This window comes from Dendropsophus ebraccatus, chromosome 11, assembly GCF_027789765.1.
Source record: "Dendropsophus ebraccatus isolate aDenEbr1 chromosome 11, aDenEbr1.pat, whole genome shotgun sequence".
Classification (NCBI taxonomy): Eukaryota; Metazoa; Chordata; class Amphibia; order Anura; family Hylidae; genus Dendropsophus; species Dendropsophus ebraccatus.
Genome location: NC_091464.1, coordinates 53,759,655 through 53,778,435, shown reverse-complemented (window position 1 = coordinate 53,778,435; position 18,781 = coordinate 53,759,655). Strand labels below are relative to the sequence as shown.

The window sequence follows — 18,781 nt, the reverse complement described above, 5'->3', positions numbered from 1 at the left end:
CAAAATGGAAATTGGTCCGGTCTTTAAGGGGTTAAAATGAAAGAGGAGCTGTTATTAGTTGCTGTATCCACAGTCTACACCAGTGGTTATTTTACCCCTTTTGATAAATCTGGACCATAATGTATATTCACACACTCTTCCCCTGCCCCCCCCCTAACTTTTGTGGATACATTGTCTACAAGGTGGGAATTTTATTGATGCCTGAGTAAGGCTTATTGGGGCTGAATTAATAGATAGTAATAAAAGGGACACTGCATTCGGCGCACAAGCTCCTCTTCTTTGTTCTACTACATAACTATGGACTTTGGATCAGGTCTGTTGAAGCGTGCACCATCTAGAATGCCTTGGTTTGCATTATATTGTACCTGTGTTGCTGATTTTTTCACACTGTAGTCTGGATATTCTCAGTATCTATAGTCTCCAGGACAATGAGTTTAGAGGAGAGCCCCTATTATCTGTGCTGGTCAGCCACTACAGCCTCTCTCCTTCTCTGCTCATTGCTGTCACCTCACCCCTCCTCCTATTCTCCTCAGCAGATAGATAAGGGGGCTGTTTATTTTGGCACAGCATGGTAACACAGGAGAGAAAGGCTGAGCCTCCCCCTCCTCCCCTGTCCCTCCCCTGCCTGAGCATCTCACAGCTGCCTGGGTGTATAGGAGAAGCAGTCAGTTCTTCACTCTCAGAAGTTAGTCAGGCTCAGCAGTGTGCAGGAACAGTAGAGAGCAGCACAGCACCAGGGGACGATAAGGCAAGAGTAACTGCACGCCTGTCGCACCGGTAACTATCAGTATATAAGGGCAGTTTTGTATTTGTGGTCAGGCGTGCAGGAGTAGTAGTGTGTACAGCAGCAGTAGTACAGGAGTAGCAGTGCAGGTACTACACTATATCCTAGCAGGTAAGAGCAGGTTTTTTCCACCGTCCAGCAGCAGAATCTCAGCTCTTGATTTGATCCAGTGACAGATGACTTCCCAAAGGTGACCTCTGCCTGCAGCCTGTATATAGCAGCATCACCTCGTGCACCCAGCTCTTCACACCACGGAAGTGACTGCTGCAGGACAAGTGTCACTGATCACTGCAGAACATGAGTGTGTGAATTGCACTGGGCTGCTGACATAAAGAAGTAAACGCACTTTTCTTCCTGGGTACTATGGATCACCAAGGTGTCGAGGTGTCGGTGTGGCCAGCGGGGAGCTGCAGGAGTATACCGGATGATGACAAGGTGTGTTCGCTGCACGGGACAGTTCATGGGCTGCAGGCGGAGATGGAGGAGTTCAGACGCGGCGTGGAGAGGCAGCTGGAAGATGTGCTTAGACTGGCCGGACCGCTCTCCCGTACCGTCACCGACCTGCAGTGTGAGAACCGGCGCCTACGGGAGCAGGTGGACAAACTCAACCGACAGGTGGAAGCACTGAGCCGGGCAGCAGGCATGAGTGGGGAAGGGCAGACCAGGTACTCCAGCCATGCTCTGCTGTCAGTGTCAACCAAAGCACAGGTCAGTCCCTACTTTAACTTCATTTATACTATAGCATCAGCCACTACAAGGGGAATTCCACTTTAAGGGGTGTTCCACTTTTATCACTGCAACTATACGGACAGAAAAAATGGTGCTTCCATTGTGCCGGGAGTGTGCACATATTTTCTATAGGTAGTATAACAAGTTTTCATTCACAAAGAAGAGAAGCTGCTCAGAAGTCCAGATGATATGCTTGAACAGTATGCACTGATTATTTGCAGCTAGAAAACCTGTAAATGTAGGCAAAGGGGTAATATTACTAAAGCCTTTATTTTTGTTCTTAAAAAACTGCTGCTGGCTTCAATTCTTATGTTAATATCCCATTAAAGTGTTGCTGCCATTTAAAAAAAAATAAAAGAAAAAAGAAAGACAGAAAATGAGAGAAATGTGATTTCATAAAGACGTGAAAAGTTTTCATTGGTCATAGTCTGGATAAGTGAGGAGAAGAGCTCAACTGAGCCCTTGTCTCCCCGCTATCACTGTGCTGCAGAAGACGGATTGTATAAAAGAGTCTATGGGGCCCATCCTTTCCAGCGAGTGGAGAGATGGGGAGAGAAGCAGTAAATGCTTCTTCTGACTCATTCTAGTGATTGCTGGGGGTTTTGGCATCCAGACTCTGACCGAACAAACTTTTGACATGTTTCTATGACAGTTCTTTATTAAATTACAGTAACCCTTTAAGGATGGCAGCATTACTCTGAATTAGTGTTGAGCAGATTGGTCAAAATGGTCAAACCTGAACACTCTGCGTTTGATTCCCAGTTGGTTGCCGCTCTAGTGCTGGCAGGAAAACATGAATACAGCATGGAAATGCCGAGTGTTTGTTTTCAGATAACGTTGGCGAACACTAACATTTTGACAGATCCATTCTTCAACCATCCTAAGGCTGTATTCCCACGTTGCGTGTTCCTCATGGAACACGGACGAGGAATGCCTGTAACAGACTCTCTCCCGCCCAGGCAGCATCTGTGATAAGATGCTGGGAGTGGGGGAACTGTACAGATATGTGGCGCGCTGTAATGAAGCAGCCACACGGTGCTGTCATTACAGCGCGGCTCATGCTGGGTTCACACTATGTATATTTCAGGCAGTATTTGGTCCTCATGTCAGGTCCTCATAGCAACCAAAACCAGGAGTGGATTGAAAACACAGAAAGGATCTGTTCACACAATGTTGAAATTGAATGGATGGCCGCCATATAACAGTAAATAACGGCCATTATTTCAATACCACAGCCGTTGTTTTAAAATAACAGCAAATATTTGCCATTAAATGACAGCCATCCACTCAATTACAACATTATGTGAACAGAGCCTTTCTGTGTTTTCAATCCACTCCTGGTTTTGGTTGCTATACAGCCTCACAAATACAGCCTCAAATATACATAGTGTGAACCCAGCCTTTAAATCTGTACAGTTCCCCCGCTCCCAGCATCTAATTACAGATGCTGCCCGGGCGGGAGAGAGTCTGTTACAGGCATTCCTCGTCCGTGTTCCATGAGGAACACAGAATGTGGGAATACATCCTAATATCAGTTATTATTATTGAATAAATGAAATAATATGGGAATAAAGCTGAGCTGTGTATTGAAAAGGTCTGCAGCATCTAGTATACGGCTATGTTTACACAACATTTTAGGCAAAGTAAGGGCCATTGCTTGATAATAATGGCCATAAATAATGATCATGAACATTTTTGACAGCCATCATTTTTAGAAACAATGGTCATTATTTTGCATAAAATCTACATCTACATCTAGAATACACTGAGTGTTAGCAGATGAAATCATTCTTTTACAAACTAAGGCTATGTTCACACTACGTAAAACTACGGCCGTTGTTGCCGAAGCCATAGTCTTTGCGGGGTAGAACAATGCCTCAGTTTCAATGGGATCCCGGCCGGAGCGTAAACACATCGCATACGCTCCGGCCAGGATCCCGTGCTGCCCTGCAAATAACTGACATGTCAATTTCTGCTGCCGCAATTCAATGAATTGCGGACGTAGGAAGCCCTGTCTGTTCACACTATGAAGCGAGCGGCTCCGGCCGCTCGCTCCATAGTGTGCAGGGGGAAGCTCTGATGCGGCCGCACGCTGATGCGGCCGCATCAGAGCTCTGCGGCCGGACAGATCATCCGGCCGGTACTTAAGTACCGGCCACGATGATCCGGGCAGAGACTGTGTGTATTGCGTAGTGTGCACTTCCCTTACAGGATATTCACATACAACAGATTTGCCTGCAAGTCTGTTGTTGTGGGGTTGTTTTAGCAGCCAGCACATTGATTTCTGTAAACCCTATTAAAATGAATGGGGCAGTTGCAGAAATGTTTGCAACAAGTCTGCCATGTGTGATTATGCCTTTATAAACTGAAATACCCCAGGAACACAACTTTCTACTTCCCTGATAGTTTGATGCAATGTAAGTAAAATGTATCAGTTGGAGTTCAGGATTTATTAGTTTATTGAGTACTGTCTAGAGAACTGGTGTCAAACTCCAGGCCATCCAGCTGCTGCAAAACTACAATTCCCATCATGCAGTCAGTGGAGAAAACCCTACAATAAATCCGCAGCATAACCCTTCAGATCTGCACTACAGGTCAATTTCTGGGTAGATTTTTTTCTGCATCATGTGAATGAGACTTTATAAAATCTCATTCAAATTGTTTTTACTTAAAGTGAATGTACCATCAGGTGACATCGTTTTAAGTTTTTTACATCAATAGGCTGCCGCCAGCACAGGGATGCTGGTGCCACTGTCCTTTTTTTTAGAACGGTGGCCCAGTTCCTGTGCACGGTGCAAGACTTATCCAGTGTTTAAGGCAAGGCCAGTGCCCAGGAATAGACCGGTGCCGTGCACAGGAACCGGACAGGGGTTCAAAAAGAAGACTGCGGCACAGGCATCCATGTGACAGCGCCAGTCTATTGATCTTAAAGGACAACTCCCGCGTTTTTTTTTCTTACTTTTGGGTGTTCATTAACACTGTGGCTGCAGAGATAATCATTAACACATTATAATCACGTTATATGGACTGATCTCTAAGCGAAGCAAGTCTACTCCTCATTTACATAATGGCCATGTATGAATAGCTGCCACATGTAAATCAATGGCTGGAAGCAGCTCTCCATCAGGGGCTTGTTAATGCAGAGCTCAGAGGCCGGCATTCAATAACTAAAGACAATCCATGTTGTTAGTGCCCCACTGTGAAATAAACTTGGGCCAAGTGAATACAGACATTGTGAGAGAGATTTCAAGATGCCAATTTACATGTGCTCGGTCTAACTTTCAGGGGAGGCCTTACTTTCGAGGAGATCTTTCTTTCGGGGTAGGCCTTTCTTTTGAGGATGTCTTACTTTCGGGGGAGGCCTTATTTCGGGAAGGTCTTACTTTCGGGAGAGACCTCATATTTAGGAATTCTGCAAACCCTTTACTAGGCCTTATTTTTGAGGAATGTTGCCCATTCCTCCTCTTTCTTCCCCAGTCTCCATGAACGTCTACAAGCAACATGTAACTGATCCCTCGGTAACTTGTCACATGGACATGTCAAAAGTTTTGATTGGTTAGGGCCTTGCTTTTACACAAACACAAGAAAATCGCAACATATTTTTCTGGTGTATTTGAAATGCCCACTCCATAAAATTACATATTCCTATTAACAACAATAGGGAAGTTAGTGAATGTGTTTTTTGGTGCATATTTTTCCATGTGATAGTGCTGCTCTGGTAAATGCTTTCCTTTTAAATATAGTATCCTCTTACATATCTAACCAAGTATTTTCTTAATCATGAGAGAGGCCATATGTTGTGGTTTTGGGTGGAAAAAACCTACAAAACCACACCATTTTTGCAGTATAGTGCATCAATCCAGAAAAACTTTTCCTCTCAGATTTTTTTCTCTTACTGATAAGTGTTTAAGTTTCCGTCTGACAAATCCAAAGAACAAATAATAATTAGTGGTGAGGGGATTGTTCACTTTGAAGTCTGTTCTGCGGCTGTTTCCTCCGGCAGTCATCACTGGTAATCAGCTGCAAACACCAGGGGAATGAAGTATCAGGCCGGGGTTACACTCAGACTTTATGAAGCGCTACTGAACGATTTTAACTATTGAGCTACAGCTGCAGTCCAGAGTAATACACTGCCCTAGAATTAGGCCACATTCACACGTTCCGTGTTCTGCATGGAACACGGACGTGAAATGCCTGTAACGGTCCCCCCCCCCCCCCCTTGCCCGGGCAGCATCTCTGATAAGATGCTGGAAGCATGGGGGACTGTATGCATATGTGCCGCGCTGTGATGAAGCAGCTGTGTGGCGTTATCATTACAGTGTGGCGCATATGCATACAGTTTACTTGTTCCCAGTATCCTGTCCGTTACAGGCATTTCACGTCCGTGTTCCATGCAGAACACGGAATGTGTGAATGCGGCCTTAAGCTGAGGCTACATGGCAAAGTGGTCTGTCAGCTCAGACACGCCGCACCGAACCTGCTGCGCGCGGCACCGGGAGGAAGAAGGAGCACAGGAGAAGACCTGCAACATGCTTAGGTAAAGTATGGTGTTTAAACAAGGGCTGCAAGGATATCGGCAACGATGTCCCTGCAGCCCTCGCTATACGATTATCGGGCCGTGTAATAGGCTCAGTAAACGAGTGCCAATCTAGCAGATCGGCTCTCGTTTACATTATTGATTGGGCCCCCATCGGCCCATGGAATAGGACACTTACAGTCATCCAAACTTGTCATACATAGTCCCTGGGAAAGGGACAAACAATGTTTCCATAAGTATCGTGAAATTTATTTACAGTAGACTTCATGTCGGACAATGTCAGTCTGCGATCGGTCCCCTAATCTTGTTATATCTTGTTATATGTGACACTATGAATGAGCTTTTTAGTTGCAGTCTTCCACATTCATTACCTTTTAGGCTATGTTCACACATAGTATTCCTGTCAGTCTTTTTTCAACCAAAACCAGGAGTAGGTTGATAACACAGAAACTGGGCAAATCTTTTGATTATTATTGTGCCCTGTTACTTTCACTACTGATTTTGACTGACTGACAGAAATACTATGTGTGAACATAACCTCAAAGAGAAACTTACAGCAGGATAGGAGACTCTAACCTGCTGTTATGACGTCCTTGAGGCCCACAGCATGACTTACATCTTGTAGATCTGTAGCAGAATTATACTGTGGATTTCACTTTTTAGCATTTGTGACTTAATCTGTGTTCGGAGATATCTTCTCTATCTCGACATAGCTGCAGTGATTTACTGGCAGGCCTACGTGGGGATTACACTTTAGAACTCTATCAACCTCTATCCCTGTAGAGAATGGTAAACCATAGGAATGACTCATGAACACTAAGACTGCTACAGGCACCATTTCTGCTAATAATACTCTATACCACAAATGAAAAGCTGCCAGTCCATGATATAGTATGTGTTGTTATAACTGAATTGTAGATGTTCCTTTATGTGAGTACAATCTATATAATCCTGTTCATTGTCCTTAAAGGGATTTTCCAGGATTAGAAAAACATGTCTGATTTCTTTCAAAAACAGTGCCACACCTTGTCCCAAGGTTATGTGCTGTATTACATCTCAGCTCCATGCATTTCAATGAGGTTACGATCACACACAGTAAAATAAAAATAAAATATAGCCATCATTTTGAGGTACAAATACAGCTGTATTTTCGATGCAATAGCTCCATTGAAGTCAACAGGGAATTAGTTAACAGTGCAGACACCATATAGAATAACATCCATAATTAGTTACAACTGTCTAAATAGGAAACATACTTGTTATTTATGATCAAGATGGCACTTTTTCTGGAAGAAAGCAGCCGTGTTTAATTGCAAGCTAGAAACACCTAGTAACTTTTTTTATTCCGTACAACCTGGTCAAGGATTTGTTCCAAAACAGATAAGACTATATAGGGGGAGATTTATCAAACATAGTGTAAAGTAAAACTGTCTCAGTTGCCCCTAGCAACCAATCAGATTCCACTTTTCATCCCTCACAGACTCTTTGGAGAATGAAAGGTGGAATCTGATTGGTTGCTAGGGGCAACTGAGCCAATTTCACTTTACACCATGTTTGATAAATCTCCCCCATAGGCCGGTATTATTTGTGAATGTTAAACCAAACACATAGGAGGACATGTATCATTTGGCGTATCTTTGTTTTTCGGCGAAAAGTGGCGTTTTGCTAATATTTTATTTGCAAAACGGCCATTTTGCGAATAAAATATTCGCAAAACGGCACTTTCCGCTGGGTACGCCGGGGGGGGGGTGCGGGGAGGGGGTGTGGAGGGGGTGGAACGGGGGCGCTGACTCATAGTCCGCGCGATTCATTATCTTTTTCTGTTAAAGTTACGCCAAAAACCTACTCCAGTCCTCAACTGGCGTAGGTTTTTGGCTGTGCGCACCGGCGCGCACGGGATTTATGTACAGGAAGTCCGTCTCTACATAAATTTCCATAGCGCCGGAGCTGCGGGGACATTTTTAAGTCCGGCGCAGAAAACACCGGACTTAATAAATGTCCCACATAATGTGCATAAAGGGTATTTCCAGCTCAACTAACATAGTTATATTTGTTGGGCTCATCAAGTTAAATACTTTTGCAAATACATTCATTCAGCAAACTTGCCAACTTCTTGAGAGCTTGTTTTCTCAGATTACTGAAGACTGCTCTACTGTAATAGCAGTGGTTGGACAAATATATATATAAACATACACCAGCCAGACCACTGCTTTTAGAGCAGAGTGGTGGTCTGGAACCTACACCACAAGCTGTCAACAATGGAAGGAAAAGAGCTGCATGTCAGGAGACGGAAGAAAGCTTGATAATAAATGTATTTGAAAAAGTATACTGATAATCCCTACTAGTTTTATGTTAGTGGAGATGGGAATACCCTGAAATAAAATAAAATACATTTTATAGCACCTTAAAAATGCATCATGAAAACCTCAGGTATTTTCATCTAGAATAAAACAAAGTTTATGAAAACACAGGACGGTGGATACAATGTTTCCTAAATGTTTGTCTTCAAAGAACACATTATTTACAGGGTATTTTAAAGTAATCAAGTGGCTATATCTAGAACTCGTCTTCTTGTGTCTTTCACTGCTGGACATTTGGTGTGGAATTCCTTCCTTCCTCCCCCCTTTCATGCCATTGTTAAAAATAGCTGACCACTTTAAGTAGCCCAATGCCCAGTCATTGTGTCAGACTGTCCCGCAGAGAGTCTACACAGGAGCTTTATCCTCATCATGTCCTGTGCGTTTCAGGTAATCCCAATGTCCCTGCTCAGCAGTTCTGGGGTTTGTTGTGTCTATTCTTTTATGGATTATTCTTTTTTTAGGAGAGTAAATTAGTTTATTTTATTTTTTTTTCATATTTTTGGGCTAATGTAGAGACATTTGTGAACACTGTGTAGAATTAACATTTGTTAAATTAATAAATGTTTACCGCAAAATTCTAACAAACTTTGAGGCTTTACATTATTTTATGGGTTTTATTTCTAGCTAATATATTTGCTGTGCATGTTGTATATAGCTGTGTTCACACATCATGGTTTTACTGGCAATCCTACTTTTTTAAAATACTTGTCTGAAATTTTTTTTTTTTATAACTTTGTTACTTTACATCTTGCTTTGCCGGGATTCGTTTTTCGCTCATTTGTTTCAATATGTATAAATAGAATACGCAATCTATTTGTTCAACCCAGTCAGTTACAATCTTAGGCTATGTTCAGACGTTGTGAGAAACGGCCGTTGTTTAACGCTATTGGCAGCAAATAATGAAAATGTTAATTTATTGCGGACGTAGATCATGTTAAAAACTGTGTGTGAACATAGCCGTAGCTTGTAAACTGTGGTGGCATTTTAAATTGTTTTGTTATTATGATGGGGTTATTGAGTTTATTGGAAATATATGTATTAGTGCAATGTGATTACAAAGTACATATATATGAATGGACAGTAAAGAAATCTTTCTTTTGATATTTCCATGACTAGACGTGACAAGGGGCATTGTCTATGTCTAGAGGAAAGTTTCACCATAACAACAGATGGAGATTCTTTACTGTAAGAGCAGTAAGACTATAAAACTCTTCCATACAATGTTGTTTATTGAACACGTTCAAGAAAAGCTTCAATGCCTTTCTTAAAAATATAATATTACAAGCAACCTTGAACCCGACTTCTTGGCATTTGAATACTGATGGCTGAAGAAGTTGGATGCAGCTTTAAAGTGTCACTGTCGTTTAATTTTTTAATTTTTTTTTTTTGCAGAAATCAATAGTACAGGTGATTTTAAGAAACTTTGCAATTGGGTTTATGAGCTGAAAATGCATTTTTATCATGAAAAAGCAGTTTGAAGCTCTCCCCCCGTCTTCATTTTTTTCTATGGAGAGGGGAGGGGTGGAGGGAGATGAGGCACCAAAACAGGGCAACAATAAGTTAATTTACAGCTACATCACCAGGCTATCTCCTCTTAGGTCAGCACTGACCTCTTTGACCTCTGAATAGCAGCTTTCACATAGTTCCCGCTGTGTAATTCTTTGTTCTCCTGCTCTCTGCTGGTAATCTCCCTCCTCCCCTCTCCATAGAACAGACAGGGCCCGACTGATGTAAAAGAGTAGAGATTTCCTCATAATGAGCAGTGGATGAGAGAGAGGGGGTAAAGGGGGGGGGGGGGCGGGAAGAGTCTTTTTGAATGCAGATAATGGCATATTTGGCTAATAAACCCGCTCATCTCTTATGGTTACTTAATTTCTGGAGTTAGGATGTTGATCAGGAATTTGTTCTTGTTGCCATATTTATAGTCTGGAAGGAATTTTTCCCCTAATATGAAGCAGTTGAAATCAGCCTTATCAGGGATTGTGCCTTCCCCTGGTTCAGTGCAGTAGGGTTATAGGTAACATGTATGAATTATTTTTCCTGTGAAATTTTTCCCATATTAGCATAACATCCCAGTGTATAAATGAGTTTTCTGGAAGTCTGACTAGTTAGAAGCCATAACCTATGTATGTCATACCTGTAGGACTCTCCCAGAGAGTATCAGCGTATATGATAGTGATTTACACACAGTTCCTATTGTGACAATCATTGTTTGTTACTATCCTGACATTGCCATATATAATGTTGTTTTGCAATTTCCTGAAAGTCACCTGCTGTGCCCTGTGTAGTGCAGCTGAAATAACTCAATGACACTGTGGTTTATGGGTAATGTTTCCATCCCCCCTCCCTTTCAGCACTGCAGGTTGTCTGAAAACAGGTGGATAGGTCGGTGGATGTGTCACTATGACCGTTCTCTCAGTAATGATAAAGCCACCTGCTGTGTAATGTATGGGGGATCATAAGAACGTACTACGGAGAGTTCATCAGAGTCGGAGATCATGTACTAAATATAAATGATGTCCTATCAAAAGTAAGCTGATAGCTGCGTATCCACCAATGTGATATATTACTCCTTGGACATAATGTTCTACTTCTATTCTTGCCCAGTTATTTCCACTTAAAATTGCAGTACAGTAAACCAAATGAGTGAAAGTAAAAACAACCAGAAGAAACTTTTCTTGGCAATTGGCAATATACTTAATATAGCTGTAAAATATTATGAGCAAAACCATGTTTTCCATAGAAATTTTATTTTACACTTCATCTTCAGTCTCATTTGTAACTGTCAGGGTCGGGTATTCATTTTAAAATTTCCTGAATAGATGAATTTTAATATTTAAAAAAAACCAATGTATTTAGAAGTGTACATCAATGTTAGCTTTGAGGTGAAATGATTGTAAACAGGGCAGCTTTTTGTCGCCCATTCGCATTACTTTCCATCTGGATACTTTTTTTAAATGGACCAATTCAGTGTAAGCTGCTGTGGTTTATGTCTTAAAAAAAAAATTGTCCCAAAGTATTTTTTTTTTTTTTTTTTTTTAACATTAGACCGGTGTAATGCCCAGAATACATTCAAGTAGGAGGATTATATTATTAAAACTAACCATTGCATCCTATTTTATTTGTATCTATGTCCTAAGGACAGTGTTGGAGCAGGGAGCCTGCGGATCTCTGCCACGCATACACTCTTATAGGCCAAAGGAACTTTAGGTTTGCAGCATAAAAGGTGCCAGAAACTCAACACAGACCAACACGACGCAGTGATGTCATCTCACCCTCCTGTGCTGTATCACTGACACTGCTGTCAAAAGGCTGGGAGAGGCCCTCAGCCTGGTCTGCTGTGTACAGTGGGGAAATGGGGTTTGTTTAATATTGAATACAGTGTAGGAGCACTTTAATTGGGTCACAAAGTGGGTGGTATCACTGTGAAGAGGCAGAAAGGGAACATTGTTACTGTGGAAATGACACCAGGGGACACTATTACTGAGTAGGGATTATGTAAGGCATTATTAGGCCATGTTCACACTATGTAATACAGAGGCTGTTGTTTGACAAGGCGGTTGTTTTAAATGTCAGACAGCGGCCGCTGTATTTCGTGTTCCTTCAGCCGATAACACATTATCAGCCGTAGGAACATTATTTTCCACCCATAGAGGTCTGCTGGCTGTATCACAGAAAAAAAGACAAATTTGGTCAGCTCTCCTAAAACACCATTCACACTAGGCAGGAGCACGTTGCTATGGCTGAAATGGCAAACACAGAAAAATGTAACAACTCACCGCATCTGCAAGATACAGACCCACTACTATTTGCAAACAGTGTAAAATACCCCACCACGATAAGGTGGCCTTATACTCGGGGCAGACCCTACACTGTACTATAGCCTCTCTTTGGCATACAATACGCCTATGCTCTGGGCATGGAAGATTCACCTTAGGCTACCTTATCATGGGTGGTTGTTTACACTGTTTGCAAATTGTAACCAAGAGCCTCATTATTTTTGTGTGAATTTTTTTAGCAGTTGGGGGGGAGGGCTGCTTTTAACTATTTTTATGCTGTATGGTTGTAAATAAAAATCAATTAACCATTGACTTTTATGGTATTATTGTGGAGAGGTATTATTTGGTAATAGAATGATGGTATTATTCGGATATTATGTCAAGAAAATATGTGGTCACGATGTGGTGATATTCAATATCCTTGTAAAGCGGCATTACATGGTGACTATGACTGTATAATACAATACAGCAAACTCTACTGAGCAGAGCATAGGGCTTCTCTTCTCAGATGAATAAAAAAAACATTGGCGGACTGTAGCAAATGTGTGACAGCAGTCATAGCACTGTATTTTTTCAGCTACAGAGTAACATGCCTGTGATTTCTCAGCTAAATATTACTCATCCTCCAATGGATTTGCTGTATTAGGTTGGAGTTATAATTACATTTGCCAAGTTTATAAAACTACAGTTTTTTATTGTTAGTCATGAGAAGCAGAACTTGTTGTATTATAGCTAGGCATGATACAAACAGATGGCTTAACCTCACAGCACACTCCTATTATGTACAGATGGAGATGTCTATGTAGCCAGCCCGCTATAGAAGTGATGGTTCATAAACCGAATACATGTCACTATTAATAACACCTTGGTCGATATATTTTACCTTCGCTGATACACTGTATACTGGCCAATTTTATGATAGCCTTTTAATATTATAAGACTGGGGGTCTGACCTCTATAACCCCCACCCATCAGTACAATGAACAGGTCAGTTCATTGTTTACAAATGCACAGCGGCTTGTCTGTAAATGCAGCTGTGCCTGATATGTTGGCTCATCCCCTTGACTTCAATAAGACTGAAGAAACGAATGCCCTCACTGACTTTGTGCTCATAAATTGCATACTGGGATGTGTCGCCATGATACTAGGAACCTTAAGGTGTTGTCAATATATTTCTAAATAAGCTTTCATGCTTTTCTTTTTCTTCTGAAGCAATCTTTTTGCTTTGTTGCCCCACTGATGTACATCCTATATCAGACTTCCTGTTCCTGTGTACACTTTAGCCAGGAATTCAGCCAACTATATCTGCCTCCCTTCATGTGTAAGGGGTTATAAGTGGTAAGAGGGAGATAGAGTAGGCTAAATTCCCGACTAGAGTGTACACAGGAACAGGAAGTCCATTACAGGATGCACACAAGACTGGAAGTTGGGCTAATGAGGACAATAGAGCAGTCAGTTTTCCATTAAAAAAAACACATAGAAGTAGTAAAATAACTTTATTTACCAATACATGTTAATTAGACAGTTGAAAATCGGGTTCATCTTCAGACAGCCCCTTTAGGCGTTCACACCTACAGGATCCGCAGCAGATCTGCAGCAGATCCGCAGCAGATTTGATGGTGCAGATTTGATGCTGTGTTCAGTTATTTAAATGAAATCTGCTGCGGATCTGCTGCGGATTCCGGTAAGTGTGAACGTACCTTTAGGCTATGTTCACAGTGCGTATGAATGCGTCCGTAGTGCGAACCGCGAATATACGCACGTAGTTTTGAGGTTGATGCGTTCGCTTGAAAGTATACGATATACGCCTGCACAATGCACACTACGTATGAGCTTACGGCCGGATCGTATACGGCGCCGTGAAAAATGAACACGACCATTGTTTGAGGACGGAAATGTTGAAACTCACGGCCGTGGATTTCCATGCGGTCCCGTACAGAGTACTTATTTCAGCCAAATTGAACTTGATTTTTCGATCCAAAAGGTTCTGGGAGTTTTATTGGGCTGGGCGAAGATTTCCAAGTAAATGACCTGTTTCAGATCGCTTCGAAACAAGCCAGGGAAGCATAACTGTACTACGGGCGTATGTTCGCGGTGTGTACGCATCCGGCCACATGTCGACTTTTTGCCCGCCCGTAGTTTCAGCCGCACATGTACGGCAGCGTAAGACCTGCGTACGGATTCGTACGCAGTGTGAACATAGCCTTAAAGTGTATATCTGCCACAGTGTAGCCTTTGAAACATCAGTGCAGATGTATCTGCCGATAGAAGTTCAGGTGTTGGTGAGTTCCGTGCATGAGCCCTATTCATATGAATTGGCAATTCCTAGGACGCATCAGGTTTCCAAGGCAACTGGTGACTAAGATGAACTTGGGCCTAGTGGTCTAGTTAAAGGACCGATCACTTTTCTGTCTTTTCTCCCTTAGCTAACAATTCTGATCCCTGAGTGACTATGATCTTGTCCTGACATTGTTTCTGAATACTGTACTTGTCCTGCCCTTGGGATTGTTCGCCCTCTACCTGGCTGTGAACCTTGTAGAGTCTAATAAATTCTAATATACATAGAACAATTTTAATTCCATGCCAAAAGTAAAATAGACAGTTTTCTGGCCTTCACGTTCTGTGTTTCCTACTGTTATGGCTTACATTAATAATGTAACTCCTTTCCACGTTCTCTTATATAAGATTTTACTACTCATGCTTTCTATTCTGTCTTTTATTAATAAGTTAATTTGATCCCTATCTGTATGTTTTATGTCATAAAGCTTCTGGGGCACAAGCTGAAATCTATAACTGACCTTAAGTGATCATTCCTCATGTTTAGTACTAGTCTCCTCCTGTGGGGCAGAAAGTTTTGGGCCCTTAAGGGTAGCTTCACACGTACCGTATCGCAGCTCATTTTCTGCCAGATTTGACTAAGTGAATGAACACAGCATTAAATCCGCAGTGTAAAATTCGCTGCGGATCCGCGGAGGATTTTACAGTGCGGATTTAATGCTGTGTTCATTTATTTAGTCCAAAATGCTGTGGAACTGCTGTGGATCCGCAGCAGAAAATCAGCTGCGATGCGGTACGTGTGAAGCTACCCTAAGGGTGCGTTCACACCTACAGGATTCGCAGCAGATTTTATGGTTCAGATTTAATGCTGTGTTTAGTTATTTGAATGAAATCTGCTGCGGATCCGCAGCGGATCCGCAGCAGAAAATCAGCTGCGGATCCGGTAAGTGTGAACGTACCCAAAGGGTACAAACCCACTTGCTGGATCCGCAGCGAGTTTCTCACTGCGAATTCGCGGCGAGGTTCACTTCGGATCCCTTCCCTGTTTACTCAGTGGCAGACAAACTCGCAGCAGGGATGTACATCCCGCTGCGAGTTTGTCCGCAGCCCGCCCCGTTAACCCCCCGCCGGCTGGAGCGAATACGTCACCTGGTTCCTGCTCCAGCTTGCTTAGGAACTCCCGGTGTCTTCACGCCCGCTCAGCCAACCAGTGCGCTGTGGAGGGGCAGTGCACTGATTGGCTTGAGCAGGACTTGCAAGCGGGAGCGGGACCAGGTGATGTATTCGCCTGTACATCCCTGCTGCGAGTTTGTCTGCCATTGAATAAACAGGGCAGGGATCTGCAGCGAGTCTCGCTTCGAATTCGCAGTGAGAAACTCGCTGCGGATCCGGCAAGTGGGTTTGTACCCTAAGGGTGCGTTCACACCTACAGGATCTGCAGCAGATCTGCAGCAGATTTGATGCTGTGTTCAGTTATTTAAATGAAATCTGCTGCAGAAAATCAGCTGCAGATCCTGTAGGTGTGAACGCACCATAAAGGGGTTTTCTAGGCAAAATGGACTAATAAGGGCCCTATTCCACGGGACGATTATCGTTCAGATTATCGTTAAATCGTTCGAATCTGAACGATAATCGTTCGGTTGAAATGCAGTTAACGATTAACGACCGAACGAGAAATCTTTGATCGTTTAATAAGACCTGGACCTATTTTTATCGTTGCTCGTTCGCAAATCGTTCGCATTGAATAAGACATCGTTTGGTCGTTCTCAATAGATACGAACGCAATAGCGAACAAATAGCGAAGAGAAACGATCGCAATTACGATCATAAGTAACGATTATCGTTCCATGGAAATGAGTGAACGTTTTCAGGTCTTTCGCAATAGCGGTCGTTTGAGATCGTTAATCGTTAACGATTATCCAAACGATAATCGTCCCGTGGAATAGGGCCCTAAGTTATTCACTGATCAGAGGAGAGCTGACACCCAAGCCGATTAGCTGTTTGGTGCCTGCACTACTAGTGAATGGAATTTAACTCATTTAAGTGAATAGGAGTTGAACTGCAGTTACACGTTGCTAAATATACACAGTGAACAAACTCTGTTTACTGTGTATTGCGGTCACCCAACAGCTCATTGGCATGTGTGCCGGGGGTCTTCGCTCCACTACTCAGTGACTGACTAGCTGTCCTGTGGATAGCTCATCAGCCCAGTATGCCCAGAAAACCCGGCTTAATGCCATAGAGACAACCACAAGCCCTGCACCTCTATAGTTATATAACTTATATACTGACTATATAGTGTATTCTTGAGTTAGTAATGTTATATAAATTAATAATGGAAACAGCCAAAGACGAGTGACAATAGGCCGCCATACTTTTAAACTTCTGTTCATTTTGAGACGTATTTCTACCCTGCATCTGGTGTCTGTCAAGCCTGGTTTAGATTAGATTTTGATTAGTTGCACTTTGAGGCTCGGTTCACACTACGTATATTTCAGGCAGTATTTGGTCCTCAAGTCAGGTCCTCATAGCAACCAAAACCAGGAGTGGATTGAAAACAGAAAGGATCTGTTCACACAATGTTGAAATTGAGTGGATGGCCGTCATATAACGGTAAATAACTGCCATTATTTCAATATAACAGCCGTTGTTTTAAAATAACAGCAAATATTTGCCATTAAATGACGGCCATCCACTCAATTACAACATTATGTGAACAGAGCCTTTCTGTGTTTTCAATCCACTCCTTGTTTTGGTTGCTATACAGCCTCACAAATACAGCCTCAAATATACATAGTGTGAACCCAGCCTAATTGAGAAAAGGCAATGTCATGAATAAAGTCTGTTCAACAACAGGTAAAAACCTGTTTTAACATCCAGAACAAGGTCTATTTCTGGAGCTCCGGGAACTTGATGTGTATCTATATATAGTGCCAATTTGCATTCAGTGCTTTAATTGTACTCCTCTTTATGCATGCCTTTTTCCTGCCCTTTAGGCCTAAGAAGTCCATCGTCTTTGCCAACCACACAAGAAACATGAGCATGCTGTTAATATAAACTAGCAGCAAAGCCTGAAGTGAGCAGTTCAAATCAGTGCTGTGGAATATGTGGGTGCAATAAAAGTAATGGGAATGAAATAAATAAAGGAACTCATGACCCCACAATATCTTATTGTACCTAACGTACCTCAACAGAAAAAAACACTGAGCAGACTTTGTACCTATGAAGTTATTTTCTCCCAATAGCATTGTTTCTAGAAGTCTGCAAGGCAGTATACAAAGGTACAACTCCATACTAAGAATATAGTGGCCCAGATTTACAATCTGTCTAAACTGGTTTTACCCATAACAACCAATCACAGCTCGGCTTTCATATCTTAACAAGCTCATGTAAAATGAAAGATGAGCTGATTGGTTGCTGTGGACAAATCCAGACCGTGCATTCAGGCAAATTGATTGATAAATCTGGTCCACTATGAACATTGCCATAGATGCTCCATGCATAGTGTTCTGTGCACGTTAACAGAATGGAACCTTGGTTTATGCAGGCCTGCAGTAAATTGTATAGTCTATGTTGGCCATGCATGTCTGACTTTAAGAAAATTAAATCCCTGTCATTGTGCCACTAGAATGATCTCAGTTTTGCTATGTTCACACAACGTCAAAAATAGAGAAAAAGCATCCGATTTCAAAACGTCCTTTTTTGCCGCGATTTAACTGACAGCAATGGCAATGCATTGAAGTCACTGGGAAGACAGACGTCCAATGCACACAATTTATTGAATAATGAACGTTGTTGTGTGAACATAGCCTTATAGTAAAATTTCACCCATTGAACAATTGCTTTGGTCTTTAATTGTTATCATCTTTAGGCTATGTTCACACTACGTAAAATAACGGCCGTTGTCCGCGCCGCAAAACTATGGCCATTGTTTTGAGGTTCCCTATAATGACTGCAATGCAATGTAACTATGACCGTTAAATTAACACTACGTATCAGATAACGGCCGTTGTTTATACGGCCCTGTGAAAAATGAACATGTCAATTATTTCCGGCCGGTAATACTGCAACAACGGCCGTGGATTTCAATGCGGCAGCAAACTTAAAACTTATATCTGCCGAATTAAACTTGATTTTGATGTAAAAAATTTTCTGAGTGGTTTCTCGGGCTGGGCGCAGTATTAAAAGTAAATGACCTGTTTCATTCCGTATATAATCATGCTAGGAATCAAAATTAAACAACAGCCGTAGTTTCACGACTAGCCCGTACGATCGTAATTCTACGGCCGTAGTTTTGGTCGCAAAAGTCCGGCCG

The 18,781-nt window shown here is 42.2% G+C and overlaps 1 protein-coding gene across 1 annotated transcript in view; it reads left to right on the top strand.

The window, feature by feature from the left end:
* Positions 1 to 660: 660 nt before the first annotated feature.
* SMTNL2 (smoothelin like 2) overlaps positions 661 to 18,781 on the top strand; it is an 83,594-nt gene continuing 65,473 nt past the window's right edge. Inside the window, exon 1 of the mRNA XM_069945510.1 lies at positions 661 to 1,492. Within this exon, the coding sequence (XP_069801611.1) occupies positions 1,148 to 1,492 (345 nt within the window). The 5' untranslated portion in view covers positions 661 to 1,147. The remainder of the gene's footprint in view (positions 1,493 to 18,781) is intronic.